The sequence below is a fragment of the Amblyraja radiata genome, unplaced genomic scaffold (assembly GCF_010909765.2).
Source record: "Amblyraja radiata isolate CabotCenter1 unplaced genomic scaffold, sAmbRad1.1.pri S157, whole genome shotgun sequence".
Taxonomy (NCBI): domain Eukaryota; kingdom Metazoa; phylum Chordata; class Chondrichthyes; order Rajiformes; family Rajidae; genus Amblyraja; species Amblyraja radiata.
In genome coordinates, this window is record NW_022630143.1 from 280,752 (window position 1) to 297,226 (window position 16,475).

General features: G+C 53.0%; 1 protein-coding gene across 1 annotated transcript; it reads right to left on the reverse strand.

Annotated features, from left to right (window-relative positions):
• Positions 1-701: 701 nt before the first annotated feature.
• Positions 702-15,978, reverse strand: scyl1 (SCY1 like pseudokinase 1). The gene is made up of 16 exons (XM_033016196.1): positions 15,673-15,978; positions 14,740-14,862; positions 13,980-14,209; positions 12,863-12,953; positions 12,375-12,530; positions 11,615-11,773; positions 10,450-10,557; positions 9,417-9,530; positions 7,116-7,271; positions 6,837-7,025; positions 6,173-6,248; positions 3,690-3,893; positions 3,492-3,586; positions 2,856-3,152; positions 1,756-1,837; positions 702-1,125 (listed from the first exon to the last, which is right to left on the reverse strand). The coding sequence occupies exons 1-16, from the start codon at positions 15,976-15,978 to the stop codon at positions 1,001-1,003; spliced, it is 2,511 nt and encodes an 836-aa protein (XP_032872087.1). The 3' UTR covers positions 702-1,000.
• Positions 15,979-16,475: the final 497 nt, after the last annotated feature.

Here is a 16,475-nt window from a genome sequence, read left to right on the forward strand (position 1 = left end):
GGAGAGATAGATCAGCCATGATTGAATGGTGGAGTAGACTTGATGGACTGACTGGCCTAAATCTGCTCCTATCCCTTATAAATTAGACAAATCAGTCAAAGGTGAAGAGACTGAGTGTGTCGGAGAGAGAGATGTTAAGAGGGAGAGTGGGTGAGTTCTGGAGAGAGAGATTGTGTAACTGAAATGAAATGATATAGTGAGAAAGACAGAGGGAAGTGAATATTTGTGTTATTTTAGTTCTTATTGCAACATCGTTAAAAGGCCCAGAAAAAGCTTGTTATCTGGTTGTCAAACTGCAGAGAGACACAGAGTGCTTGAGTAACTCAGCGGGTGAGGCAGCATCTGTGGAGAGAAGGAATGGGTGACGTTTCGGGTTGAGACCCTTCCTCAGACTCGAATGGGTGACTCTCAGTCTGAAGAAGGGTCTCGACTCGAAACGTCAGCCAGAGATGCTGCCTGTCCCGCTGAGTAACTCCAGCTTTTTGTGTCTATCTTTGGTTTAAACCAGCGTCTGCAGTTCCTTCCGACACAAGTCAGACTGTACATGAGCACAATAAATCCTCCGTTTAGTTAGTTAGTTTAGAGATACAGCGCGGAAACAGGCCCTTCGGCAAGAATGTCTCCTCAGATTAGGAGACCAAAACTGTACACAATACTCCAGGTGTGGTCTCACCAAGACAATAGACAGATTGATGCAAGACTATTGTAGCTCTGTCTTTTTACTGCATAAACATAAAATTACAAGTCAAGGCATGATCTCATTTTAAAGATTCCACTCTTGAATAGTCAAACAAATAAAATTCAGAATCCATTTCCACTGGTTCTTCCCAAGCATCAATGATGCAGGGTCTTGTAAAACAACTTGCCCACCACCCTCTGTCTTTACAGACTATACAGAACACACGATACATCCTGGAAGACAGTGCAGAAAGGATAAAGTTAAGACTAGGTCAGAGTCCATCTGGGATTCACCAGTTCACTTGTGCACGGCACAGTTCACTCAGTCACATTTTCGGACACCAAGTTTCAGTGGTCCTTTGGCAGCCTTCCTCTCGGCTCGTTTTGCTTCAATTTCCTTCTTCCTCTCCTCTCGCTTTTTCCGGGCAAGATCAGATTTACTTACTCCTGCTTTGGAAAGGGCAAATGTTAGTTACCCTCAAAACCACAAACAGCCCACATTCACTTCCTAGACGCCCACAATAACATTTACCAAGTCTACTCCGTCATTTCTAGATTGATTTTAGCGCTATGGACCTAGGATCATTTGGAGCCATGTGATATCCCTGGCTTATAAATGAACAGCACCGAAAACATTCCTTTCAGACAGCTTAATCCATTCTGACTCTTGCCTCTCCCCACCCCAATACATCCCTATCTTTCCCAACAAAACACCTTTTACATGTAATTGTTCCTGCCATATGTCCAGAAATACACCAACACTTACCTCCCAATAACTGCAATCTTCCATTTTCTTTTGGCCAACATCCCAATGCCATGGAAGGTTTCTCTGCACATAAATGATCCCCGCTATTTCGTCCAGATGTCCCACCAGATTTTGACCCCCACCCAAAATATGCTTCACCTCAGCTTGTCTGCATTAAGCTCCATCAATTGTTCAGCCACTGTGTCCCACAGTCTACAAATACTTAAACCGAGGATAGACACAAAATTCCCAGTTCCTTCCTAACCAAATCCTTCATCTCAGTCTAGCCCCTTCAGCATCACAGAGTTCATGCATCTAACCAGTGGACTGACCTTGGTCCAATTCCACAGACTCCCAGTTTTCCTCAGTGTCCCAGCTTCCGCCAATGTCCGCGTTCCAAGTGTCCTCAGCTCCCTGGGAATTCATAATTCAGCATGGATTAGAACTACGTCACAAACTACATAACAATTGTAGTGGTACAGCGTGCAAACAGGTCCCTTAGCCCAACTTGCCCACGCCGACCAACATGCCCCATCTACACTAGTCATACAGTGCAAACAGGTCCTTCAGACTGACTTGCCCCATCTACTCAAGTGAATTGGTTGCCAGTTCCCCAACTCCTTAAGATCAGCCTGCTCAACCTCTCCCTATAGCTCAGACCAGGTGCCCAGAACTGAACATAATGTGGCCTCACCAACGTCTTATACAACTGAAACATGACTTCCCAACTTCTATACTCCACAGACAAAAAGCTGGAGTAACTCAGACAGCATCTCTGGAGAGAAGGAATGGGTGACGTTTCATGTCGAGACCCTTCTTCAGACTGGTTAGGGATAAGGTCAATACTGTGACTGATGAAGGCCAATGTGCCAAAAGCCTTTTGGACTCCCTGTCTACCTGCTGACTAATGTCACCATTGTTGAAATGCACCAACCGGATGTATCCATAACAACCTCCCGGAACTAAATAAATATAATCTACGCAGTTTAATGAATAAATAGCGTCAATGCTTATGCCTATAGATCTCTGTGTCGTCAGTAACCTCGGCCTTACTCCACAAGGTCTCCACTGAACTGTAATATTCCCAATACTGATCATTGAGAGGTTGCCTGTTGATTGGGTTTTAATCAGATGGTAAAGAATGAACAGGATGGACAATTGTGGACTAAATTGTTTTCTAATCTTCCTGTGATCTGATTATCAGATTGAAAATAAATTCTTCCACGCTCTGTGGAGAGTCAGAGCCTGTAACAATTAAACTCCATTGACATAGTCGCTCCAGCCCTGGACCATGACCAGTGATCGACAACGGGAACATCCTGTGTGCGCGGGACACACGAGTGTGGGATACGCGCGTGTGTCGGACACGAGTGTGTTTGGATACACGAGTGTGTGTGTCAAACTCGGGTGATGTATTGAACACAGCACTCACTTCTTCAGCGGTGGGCGTCTGGGCCATTCCAGCAAATTGGTCCTGCTTCCTGCACCCTCCCGTCCCTTCCCAGTTGTAGTCGCTGGTGGGCCGGGCGTTCCGCTGACCCGCTGGAGCCTTGGCCTTCCCCGCCGCTGGCTCAACGCCCCAGTCTGTGTTCCAGCCGTCCACCGCGGCAGCTGCCCGACTCTGTGACAGTGAGGCCGTGGGTGCCCAGCTCTCCTCCAGCCCCCAGCCCTCTGTGTCCCAGTCACTCCTTCCAGCCTCGGCTGCTACACTGTTCCCTTCAGCCTCATTCTGTGGACGCAAAACAGCTGGACAGTCTTACAGCGCGGAGACTGGCCCCTAGAACTGACTTACAGCGCGGAGACTGGCCCTTGGGAACCAGCGATCCCCGCTCACTAACACTATCTTACACACACTAGGGACAATTTACAATTGCAAGTTTAGTCAAGGGGAGATACAGTGGGGAAACAGGCCCTTCGGCTCAACTCATCTTAAACCTATCCCCTCCAGTCTTTGACATTTCCATCATGGGAGAATGGTTCTGACTGTTCTCCCCCCCACCTGTCCCCCCGCTCCACCCACACCCCCCTTCATCTACCTCCCCCCTCACTCCCTCTCCCCAGTACCCACCTCCAGGCTGCCCCAGTCCTCCTGGTCCCACTGCGATGATTCCTCTGCCGGCTCGCTGGCAGCTGCTGGTTCCACCGCCGGCTCCGCCACCTCATCTGGCAACAACGGGACAAACATGTCAACACCCAGAGGGGGGGGGGGGGGGGGTCAGGTGGGGATAGGTTACGAGGGCTCAGGGGTAGTGATGCTCCCACCTACCTCCCGGTGCCTCAGGGGCCGTTGCTGTTGCTGTTGCTGCCCCGGGTGCCGGGGCCCCCGTCTGCGGCCCCTCTCCAGCGGGTGCTCCAGGGGCCAGCGTGCCGCGCATGAACTTGGAGGTGATGCTGCTCACTCCGGTCACGGCCCAGCCCGCCCAACCTGCCGACGAGGAAGGGCCACTCGAGGCTGAGTTTACATCCTTCTCTGCAACGGAGAGACAGCGGGTTAGTCTAGTCCTAAGTCCTAGACACACAGTCTACACACACCCCCACACAGTCTACACACACACCCCCCCACAGTCTACACCCCCCCCCACACACAGTCTACACACACCCCCACACAGTCTACACACACCCCCACAGTCTACACCTCCACACACACAGTCTACACCCACCCCCACACACACCCCCACACAGTCTACACACCCCCCCACACAGTCTACACACACCCCCACACAGTCTACACACACCCCCACACCCCCCCCACACAGTCTACACACCCCCCCACACACAGTCTACACACACCCCCACACAGTCTACACACCCCCCCACACAGTCTACACACCCCCCACACAGTCTACACACACCCCCACACAGTCTACACACACCCCCACAGTCTACACACCCCCCCACACAGTCTACACCCCCACCCACACACAGTCTACACACACCCTACACACACAACCTACACACACACCCTACACACACACCCCACACACACCCTACACACACCCCACACACAGTCTACCCCACACACAGTCTACACACACCCCACACACAGTCTACACACACCCCCCACACAGTCTACACACACCCCCACACACACACCCACAGTCTACACACACCCCCACACACAGTCTACACACACCCCACCACAGTCTACACACAGTCTACACACACCCCACACACAGTCTACACACACACACAGTCTCACACACCCCCACACACACAGTCTACACACACACCCACCACACAGTCTACACCACACCCCCACACACAGTCTACACACCACCCCACACAGTCTACACACACAGTCTACACACCACCCCCACACACAGTCTACACACACCCCCACACAGTCTACACACACCCCCACACACAGTCTACACACACCCCACACACAGTCTACACCCACCCCCACACAGTCTACACCTCCACACAGTCTACACACACCCACACACAGTCTACACACACCCCCACACACAGTCTACACCCACCCCACACACAGTCTACACCCACCCCACACACAGTCTACACACACCCCACACACAGTCTACACACAGTCTACACCCACACAGTCTACACCCCCACACAGTCTACACACACAGTCTACACCCACCTCCACACAGTCTACACACACCCCCACACACAGTCTACACCCACCCCACACACAGTCTACACCCACCCCACACACAGTCTACACACACCCCCACACAGTCTACACACACCCCCACACACACCCCCCCACACAGTCTACACACACCCCCCCACACAGTCTACACACACCCCCACACACAGTCTACACCCACCCCACACACAGTCTACACACACCCCCACACACAGTCTACACACACCCCCACACACAGTCTACACCCACCCCACACAGTCTACACACACCCCACACACAGTCTACACACCCACCCCCACACACAGTCTACACACACCCCACACACAGTCTACACACACAGTCTACACCCACACACAGTCTACACACACCCCACACACAGTCTACACCCACACACAGTCTACACACACCCCACACACAGTCTACACACACCCCCACACACAGTCTACACACACAGTCTACACACCCACCCCCACACACAGTCTACACACACCCCACACACAGTCTACACACACAGTCTACACCCACACACAGTCTACACACACACACTCACAGTCTACACACACACCCCCACACACAGTCTACACACACACCCCCACACACAGTCTACACACACAGTCTACACACACCCCCACACACAGTCTACACCTCTACACCCTCACCATTTTCAGTCACTGTTCCATTCCAAGGTGAAAGGCTTATTGAACCATCCAGAACTTCCTCAGAATTAAAGAACGTTCTTTTAGGAAGGAGATGAGGAGGAATTTCTTTAGCCAGAGGGTGGCGAATCTGTGGAATTCTTTGTCACACAAGGCTGTGAAGGCCACAAGTCAATGGATATTTTTTAAGGTAGAGATAGATTGTTGATTAGTACGGGTGTCAGGGGTTATGGGGAGAAGACAGCAGAATGGGGTTAGGAGGGAGAGATAGATCAGACGTGATTGAATGGAGGAGATGATTTGATGGGCCGAATGGCCTAATTCTGCTCCTGTCACTAATGAGTTGTCAGTGCGGTGGTAGCAGAGCGAGTCCACCCGCAGAGGGCAGCACTGAGCAAGGATCTCCACTGGCTGGGAGCTGTCCACCATTCAGATCTTATAACGAAACAGAGAGAAACACTCGCTCACAAACTCACTCACCCACTTCGGTGATCTTGTCCGGATCCTCGGACACCGTCTCCAGCTTTGCCAGGAAGCTGCGGATAGCTTTGAAGGCCTGCAGAAACACGAGAGGAGCTTCAAGCCTCTACACACTGTGTGCAAACACCCTACTGTTTCACCACCCTGAGGAAGGGTCTCGCTGGGTTACTCCAGCTTTTTGTGTCTATCTTTGGTTTAAACCAGCAGCTGCAGCTCCAGTAGATATAGACTCACAACTTGCCAACACTGGCCAAAGTCTACACTAGTCCAGTTTTTAAATGGCGTGATAGTCCCTGCCCCAATGACCTCCTCTGGCAGCTCGTTCCATACACTGTGTGAAAAAGGAGCCCCTCAGATTCCCATTAAATCATTCCCCCTTCACCTTAAACCCGTGTCCTCTGGTTCTTGAGATAGACACAAAAGATGGCGACGTTTCTGGTCGGCATCCTTCTTCCCAAACCAAGGCATCGTCATTCCTTTTTCTCCAGACACACTGAGTTACTCCAGCACTTTGTGTCTATCTTTGGTACAATTGAGCACCTGCAGTTCCTTGATGCTAGCCTCTGCTTCGTGATTATCATCTCCTCTCACCCCCAGTTCAGTCCCGTCACCACCCAGCACCTGCCCACCTCCCACCTCGCTCTCCCCTCTCTCCCCGCCCCACCTGTAAGCGGACGTTGGTGTCGGGGTCGGTGGTGAGGGGGCTCAAGACCAGCAGCACCTTGCGGGAACAGTCGGTGAGTGAGTAGTAGTTGTGAGTGGCGGCAAAGCCCAGCACGCCGGCTGCTCGCGACGGGGCAAACGGGTCCCTCGTGGCCCTGGAGAACGCCGAGATCAGCACCCGCTGCCGTGTCTGTGGGTGGGAGGGAGAGAGGCGTTAGTCCGTGAGGGGGCCAAGATCAGCACGGGAGGTAGTGAGGGGCGGAGGGGAGCGGGCACTCACGGTGGCGTTGAGGTAGCAGGAGATCTTGCCCAGGCAGACGGTGGTGTTACAGCGGATGGGCCCCTGGTCGTCCTTGGTCTGTAGGCGGGCAAAGTGTTTCATCAGCTCCATGTTCAGGTTCTGCTCATTCAGCTTGGGGGCCAATAACAGCATCGACTGCAGACGAGGGGTGGGAGATACAGACAGTGAGGGACACACACACACACCGCGCACACACCATGCAGAGATACGCCCACCTGGATTCTGTTGCTCCTCTTAAAATGAAAACGCCCAAGCCTAAAGTCTGGCCCTGGCTCAATGACACCACCACAGCCCGAAGAAGAGAGTGCAGAAAATCAGCACAAATCTGATACGCTTCAAATCTGCTTCGAACGTCTGAGGAACAATCTTCTCAAATACCCCCCCATCCATGACCTAGCTGTCTAATTGGTCTGTTCTTCTAAATTAGACTGTTTCCAACCTGTTACTCCACCCTCCCTTGTAAAGCTGGTCTCCACTATGAAACCTGCAACCTGCCCCCTCGACACTGTTCCCTCTGCCCGTCTGAAGGATGTCATTGCAATAGCCGGTCCCTGCATCCTCTCGCTCAGTCCGCAATAACCAACCTGAACTCCCGGTGGCTCAGCACTTCAACTCCCCCTCCCATTCCCAATCCGACCTCTCTGTCCTGGGTCTCCTCCATTGCCAGAGTGAGCAACAGCGGAAATTGGAGGAACAGCACCTCATATTCCGTCTGGGGACCTTGCGTCCTTATGGCATTAACATTGAATTCTCCCAATTTTGCTAGCCCTTGCTGTCTCCTCCCCTTCCTTAACCCTCTAGCTGTCTCCTCCCACCCTCCCATCCGCCCGCCCTCGGGCTCCTCCCCCTCCTCCCCATTTCCTTCTTTCTCCCACCCCCCATCAGTCTGAAGAAGGGTTTCGGCCCGAAACGTCGCCTATTTCCTTCGCTCCATAGATGCTGCTGCACCCGCTGAGTTTCCCCAGCAATTTTGTGTACCTCCTCTCGATCATCAACAGTTCTCTGGCCACTGGCACTGTTCCAACCTGTTTCAAGCACGCGGTGGTCCAGCCCCTCCTGAAAAAACCTAACCTAGACCCCACCTTGCCTAGCAACTACAGGCCTATTTCCAAACTGCCTTTCCTCTCAAAAGTCCTTGAAAAGGTAATTCTAGACCTTACACCAAAATACCATCCTGGAAAGTTACCAATCAGGTTTCAGGGCCCACCACAGCACAGAGTCTGCCTTGTTGAAGGTACATAACTGAAGGCCTGCTTCTCACCATTGACTATCCTGCTCCTTCTTGACCTCAGTGCAGCATTTGATAAAGTGGACCACACAATCCTAATTGACCGTTTCCGGTACGGGGTTGGTATCGATGGCACTGCCCTGAGATGGTTCATCTCCTACCTCAAAGATGGGAGTTTCTCTACAAACATAGGCAACTCTTTCTCTTCCCCAGCTGGCCTTTGCTGCGGGGTTCCACGAGGCTCCATTCTCTTCTCCCTGTATATGCTCCCCTTAGGCCAAGTCATTCAAAGGCTTGGCATTTCTTTCCACTGCTGTGCAGACGACACACAGCTCTATCTCCCCCTGAAACCCAACAACCGATCAAATCTGCTCAGCCTCATGCACTGCCTCGAGGATATAAAGTGTTGGATGGCGCAGAACTTCCTCCAACTAAACGAGAGCAAGTCTGAGATCATCCTACTCGGCCCCTCGGACTCTATCTAAACGATAGCAGGCAGCCTTGGAAGCCTAACTTCCTTACTCAGCATTGAAGTTTGACAAACAAGCTTCTTCCAGCTTCGCACGATAGCTAAAACCAAACCATTCCTCCAATTCGACGACCTTGAAAAGATCATCCACTCATTCATCTCCTCCCGCCTTGATTACTGCAACTCCCTCTACACTGGCATCAGCCAATCATCCCTGTCCCGCCTGCAATTGGTCCAAAACACCGCAGCGAGACTCCTGATGGGGACCCCATCACCCCGATTCTGGCCACACTCCACTGGCTCCCAGTTCGGTACCTATTTCTACTCACAAGCGTTTGTTGACGTCCGCTGAGGGAGCGCTATATGTATGTATGTATTTATTGTTAGATCTATGTACCACTGTATGTGGCCACATTAGTACCTGCACTGATGTAAACAAGAGTTGTGTTAAATGTGCTATAGAAATAAAATGACCCTAGTCCGCGCCCACAGAACTCTGATACAGACAGCACCCGTAGTCAGGATGGAACGGGGTCAGTGAGGCAGCAGCTCTACCCGCTGCGCTACCCACTGGGGCACTGACCTTGACAGTCTGTTCACGGATGGCGGGGTTGGTGTCACTGAAGCCGTGAACCACGTGCGGGAAGATCTGTCCGTTCACCGTCGCCTCGTTCAGGTACTGGATAAACTGCTCCATCTGGAACGGCAGCGGCACTTGTCACACGGCCCCAGACAATGTACACCTAGCGTACCCCCCTCACCTCGTACACCCCATACCATGTACATCCCACGCACGGCCCTCGTCACATGGCCCCAGACAATGTACACCTAGCGTACCCCCTCACCTCGTACCCCCATACCATGTACACCCCAATTACACCCCTCATCACACACCCCCCTCACTGCGTACCCCCATACCATGTACACCCCAGTTACACACCCCCAGACCATGTACACCCGGCGTAACCCCCCTCACCTCGTACCCCCATACCATGTACATCCCACTTACACACCCCCAGACCATATCTAGCGTACCCCCCTCACCTCGTACCCCCATACCATGTACACCCCACGTACGGCACTTGTCACACGGCCCCAGACAATGTACACCTAGCGTACCCCCTCACCACGTACACCCATACCATGTACACCCCACTTACACCCCTCATCACACACCCCCAGACCATATCTAGCGTACCCCCCTCACTGCGTACTCCCCTCACACCATGTACCCCCATACCATGTACACCCCACTTACACCCCTCATCACACACCCCCAGACCATGTACACCCGGCGTACCCCCCCTCACTGCGTACCCCCATACCATGTACACCCCACTTACACCCCTCATCACACACCCCCAGACCATGTACACCCGGCGTACCCCCCCTCACTGCGTACCCCCATACCATGTACACCCCACTTACACCCCTCATCACACACCCCCCTCACCGCGTACTCCCCTCACACCAGGTACCCCCATACCATGTACATCCCACGTACAGCCCTCATCACACACCCCCATACCATGTACACCCGGCGTACCCCCCCTCACTGCGTACCCCCCCACCCCACACACACCACCAAACTCCAAATACACTCTGGCTGTCCCTACCTGTTGCAGCAGCCGGATCCTCATCGCTCGGTCCGTCGAGGAAAACATCTTCACAACCACAGGAATGATTTTCTGCTGATATTCCTCCGCATTCAGGAACTTGCCCACCTGTAGGGAGAGAACAAACCGTGTTTACATCTTCCCCACCACCGGAGTCAGACTAACTGGTCTATAATTCCCCGTTTTCTCTCTCGCTCCTTTCTTGAAAAGTGGGATTACATTAGCTACCCTCCAATCCACAGGAACTGATCCTGAATGTATTGAACATTGGAAAATGATCACCAATGCGTCCACTATTTCTAGAGCCACCTCCCTGAGGACCCAGGGATGCAGACCATCAGGCCCAGGGGATTTATCATCCTTCAGCCCCATTAGCCTACCCAATACTATTTCTCACCGAATGTAAATTTATTTCAGTTCCTCTACCCCCTTAGATCCTCTGTCCTCCAGTACATCTGGGAGATTGTTTGTGTCTTCCTTAGTGAAGACAGATCCGTAGTATCTGTTCTGCCATTTCCTTGTTGCCCATAATAATTTCACCCGCGTCTGCCTTCAAGGGACCCATATTTGACTTTGCTACTCTTTTTCCCTTAACATATCTAAAGAAGCTTTTACTGTCCTTCTTTATATTCCTGGCCAGCTTCCCCTCGTACTTCATCTTTTCAGCCCGTTATGACACGCCTTGGGTCACTGCACATGTTTGCTACACGCATGCCCTGACCAATATCTGACCCATCATGGTTCACCACACGTGCATCAAATTGCATCGACATGCTGTACACAGGACGGCTGGATTGTAATCATGTATAGTTTCCGCTGACTGGGCAGCACGCAACAAAAGCTTTGCATTCTACCTCAGACAGTGCGCCCTGCCCTGTTTAGAACATGCCTCAGCCATCGTACACGCTTGGCACACGCGTGCCCTGTCCCGGGTGGGACATACCTTGGCACATGCGTGCCCAGTGCCGGGTGGGACATACCTTGGCACACGCGTGCTCTGTGGCGGGTGGGACATACCTTGGCACACGCGTGCCCTGTGCCGGGTGGGACATACCTTGGCACACGCGTGCCCTGTGCCGGGTGGGACATACCTTGGCACACGCGTGCCCTGTGCCGGGTGGGACATACCTTGGCACACGCGTGCTCTGTGCCGGGTGGGACATACCTTGAAGAGCGGGGTGAGGATGACAGCTCCGGCGTTGCCAAACTCAAACGCCGTCAGCAGCTGCGGCAGAATCTTGTGTTTGCAGAAATCCTCGGGGAAGTTGTTGAGCTGCGAGCTCAGCTCCGAGAAGAAGCTCTGTCGCTCTGCCGGTTCCTTGATCTGCGGGGGGGGGGGGGGGGGGGGGGAAGGGGGCAGTGAGCATCAGTCGGCAGCCCCAGAACACCACCGCACCCCTCCGTCAACATGTAACCCGGGTAGATCCTCCTCTACCCTATCCGCTGCTCCGGGTCTCAGTCCGCCTAAACCAACCTGATCTTCCGGTGGCCCAGCACTTTAACTCCCCCACCCATTCCCAATCTGACCTTTTTCCCTCATCTCTGTTCTAAATGGCCTACCCCTTATTGTTAAATTGTGGCCCTTGGTTCTGGACTCCCCGACATCGGGAACATGTTTCCTGCCTCCAGCGTGTCCAAACCCTTTCAATAAGATGCCCTCTCATCCTTCTAAACTCCAGAGTATACAAGCCCAGCCACTCCATTCTATAAACATATGACAGTCCCGGTGAACCTGGTGAACCTACGCTGCACTCCCTCAATAGCAAGAATGCCCTTCCTCAAACTTGACGGAACAAAGACCTGGGTCCACGTACCCCCCTCCTCACATACCCCCCCACACCACGCACCCCCACCGCCCTCCTCACATACCCCCCCGCACCACGTACAGGTGACAACAAACAGCACAGGAGGCCGCGCAGACGGACCTGAATCTCCTCCAGGAACAGATTGGTTTCTATGAAACCGTTGCTCATGAACCCATTGGGTTTCCGGCAGTTCTGCAGGAACTTGGCTGGGTTGGGTCTGATTTTGGGATTGGCTCCGACCAGCTCACAGTAATGTGGAACGAGCTGCTTTGGGATCTGAAAGAAACCAGGGGGGAAATGATTTATTGAAAATATGTCAGGTTGCCAATAGGAGCAACACAGGAGTGAGATGGAAACCAGGAGGCTGTAACAATTGATTGATCGATTCAAAGATACAGCACGGAAACAGGCCCTTCTGCCCACAAGTCCACGCCGACCACCAATCACCCGTTCACACTAGTTCCACGTTATCCCACTTTCTCATCCACTCCCTACGCACGAGGGGGTGATTGTAGAGCCCAGTTAATCTATAAACCTGTACGTCTTTGGAACGTTGGAAGAAACCAGAGCACCCAGAGGAAACGGGAGTGGGGGGTGAGAGTACCAACCTTTCCAAGGGAGCGCAGGGAGGAGAGTCTCTGCAGCGGTCCGTTGAAAACCTCCCAGATCAGGCAGCCCAGGCGCCACATGTCGGCCGACCTGCAACACAAGAAAGGAGTCAACGCCCAGAGCCCCACAACCTCGCGGGCCATCGCCAGCCCCCCCAGCCCCCCGCCCGGCGCAGAGATGGTGAAGTGCAGCGGGAGGCCACAGTGGACAGAGATGGCCATCTGGTTAGAGACCTATGCGCTGTCCACGGGCACCCTGGGCACAGGGGGGTGGAATGCATCCTTGACAAGGATTGTAATATAATTGTTTAAGAGCCAAGAATCTTTGTTTAGATTTTGTATTATGGGTTAGACAATAGACAATAGGTGCAGGAGTAGGCCATTCGGCCCTTCGAGCCAGCACCGCAATTCAATGTGATCATGGCTGATCATCCCCAATCAGTACCCCGTTCCTGCCTTCTCCCCATATCCCCTGACTCCGCTATCTTTAAGAGCCCTATCTAGCTCTCTCTTGAAAGCATCCAGAGAACCTGCCTCCACCGCCCTCTGAGGCAGAGGATTCCACAGACTCACCACTCAGTGTGAGAAAAAGTGTTTCCTCGTCTCCGTTCTAAATGGCTTACTCCTTATTCTTAAACTGCGGCCCCTGGTTCTGGACTCCCCCAACATCGGGAACATGTTTCCTGCCTCTAGCGTGTCCAAACCCTTAATAATCTTATATGTTTCAATGAGATCCCCTCTTATCCTTCTAAACTCCAGAGTGCACAAGCCCAGCTGCTCCATTCTCTCAGCATATCAGTCCCGCCATCCCGGGAATTAACCTTGTAAACCTACGCTGCACTCCCTCAATAGCAAGAATGTCCTTCCTCAAATTAGGGGACCAAAACTGCACACAATACTCCAGGTGTGGTCTCACTAGGGCTCTGTACAACTGCAGAAGGACCTCTGTTGTAGGGTTTGTTTGGTATTGTCTATATTATTGCAATAATTGATAAAAATGTATTTGTGTTAAAGGGGTCCGACACAGAGTGAAGCCCCCTCTACACTGTGCCAGGGTCAGACACCATTGAACCAGCACGTACATCCCCGGTACGCAGGGCTCGGTTGTGGTCCCTACCATTTCTCCGCCGCACCCTTGCCGGCGTTGGCCTCTGTCTTCTCGGGCGGGTTGTACTTGTCGAGTTCGGGGATGCCTTTGCTGAGCGGTGGCGCGCTGTCCCCCTGCGCGGCGTACGTGTAGTCGAGGCCGCCCAGCTTCCATTCGCCCGCCCGGTCCACAAACACGGCCGACGTACACACGTTGTTGTGGATCAAGTTGCAGTCGTTCACCAGGAAACACAGCGCTTTCTGCGGGACGGTACACGAGTGCTAAGTCAGTGTATTGCCACGGGCACCGAGCTGGAGTGAAGAGACCGGTACGGCAAAATCCCAATGGTTTCATGAACTACGCTTTCACAGAGACTAACCTGCTCCTGGAGGAGATTCAGGCAGTCACAAGTGATAGGAACAGAGTTAGGCCATTCAGCCCATCAAGTCTACTCCGCTATTCAATCATGGCTGATCTATCTCTCCCTCCTGACCCCATCCTCCTGCCTTCTCCCCATAACCCCTGACACCCGTACTAATCAAGAATCTATCTATCTCTGCCTTACAAATATCAAATCTTGGCCTTCACAGCCGTCTGTGACAAATAATTCCAGATCCACCACCCTCTGGCTAAAGAAATTCCTCCTCATCTCCTTCCTGAAGAAATGTCCTTTAATTCTGAGGAATTGATTGAGTTGAGTTTATTGTCACGTGTGCCGAGGAACAGTGAAAAGCTTTTGTTCTTATTCCCTTATCTTGTAATTAGGTGTCTGAGGGCTCGTCAGGCTCACCACAATCTGATGCAGACCCCAGGAGATCTCCAGCTCGCTCAGCCCGCCCGGCGGCTGCTTGGCCTCCAGGTAGGTCACCAGCGGTGTCACCGGTTCCGTCACCACGTACAGGCATTTCTCCGTCTGGGGAATCGAGTCAGAGACAGTTACAGCGGCCCAGAAAGTCACAGAGTCACTCAGCCAGAAAACAAGCCCCTCGGCCCAACCAAACATGCCCCAGCTACACTAGTCCCACCTGCCCGTGTTTGACCCATATACCTCTAAACCTGTCCTATCCCTGTACCTGTCTAAATTGTTTCTTAAACATTATGCCTGCCTAAATTACCTCTTCCGTGTGTAAAACAAAGTTGCCCCTCGGGTTCCTGTTAAGTCTTTCCCCCTTCACCCTGTGACCTCTGGTTCTCAATTCCCCTGGGGGAATCGAGGAAAGAGAGATTTTTGCCGTCCTAACTACATTCCTTCCTCCAGCTTCACAGCCCTGGGCTGTAACTGTCACTGTGATAGAGCTCCACTCTGGGGCTGTGTGTCCCTGTGGAGCTCCTCCCTGGGGTTGTATCTACCCGTGATCCTGTGGCCGATGCACACAATCCCAGTGCGGATAGAAAATAGGTGCAGCAGTAGGCCATTCGGCCCTTCGAGCCAGTACTGCCATCCAATATGATCATGGTTGATCATCCACAATCAGTACCCCGTTCCTGCTTTCTCCCCATATCCCTTGATCCCGTTAGCTCGAAGAGCGAAATCTAACTCTCTCTTGAAAACATCCAGTGAATCGGCCTCCACTGCCTTCTGTGGCAGAGAATTCCACAGATTCACAACTCTCTGGGTGGAAAATATTTTCCTCATCTCAGTCCTAAATGGCCGAAGCTTTATTATTAAACTGTGACCCCTGGTTCTGGGCTCCTCCAACATGGGGAACATTTCTCCACTTACCTCCAGCCCATCCACAAAGGACAGGATGTTGGGGTGTCGCAGAGTCTTCAGCCGTTTGAAGGCCGCCTTGGCCACCAGCGTCTGCTCGTCCGCATTGGGCTTGACGTCGTAAAGGAAGATGGACACGGGCTCAGTGGTGCCCTGGAGGGGAGGGGGAAGAGGAGTGTGTGACACAGGTCCTGTTATCCACCGCGGAGGGAGGGTGGGTGGTGACAGATACAGAAACAGCTGTGGGTGGAGACCACTGTGGAGATGACGGAGCATCTCCCTGGCAAAGCCTTCCCGTACCACCTTCACAGGCAGCATTTGCCACTACCACCACAACCTCCTTTGTTGCCACCACCCCTGGCACAACCTGCCTCCACCAACATCCCTGGCAGTACCTGCACTGCTTCACTCGTCCCCCCAGCATCTCCGCAGACAAACATTCCCCCCGTCACCTTCACCGGCAACATCTTCCCCAACCACCACCACCACCCCTGGCAAAACCTTCCCCCACCTCCACTGGCAGTACAAGCCCCCACCACCACCCCTGAACGTTCCTGCCTCCACCAAGAAGGGGAGAGAAGCCAAGGGAGGAGGAGGGGATAAAAGAAAGTGGGGAGAGAAGGGGGTGGGGGAAAAGGGGGAGAGGGATGGTTGATGGGGGACGGTAGATGTAGGGTAGAAGCGGTGATGATGATGGGGGGGGGGGGGTGTAGGGTAGTGGGGGTGATGATGATGGGGGGGGGGGTGTAGGGTAGTGGGGGTGATGATGTTGGGGGGGGATGTAGGGTAGTGGGGGTGATGATGATGGGGGGGGG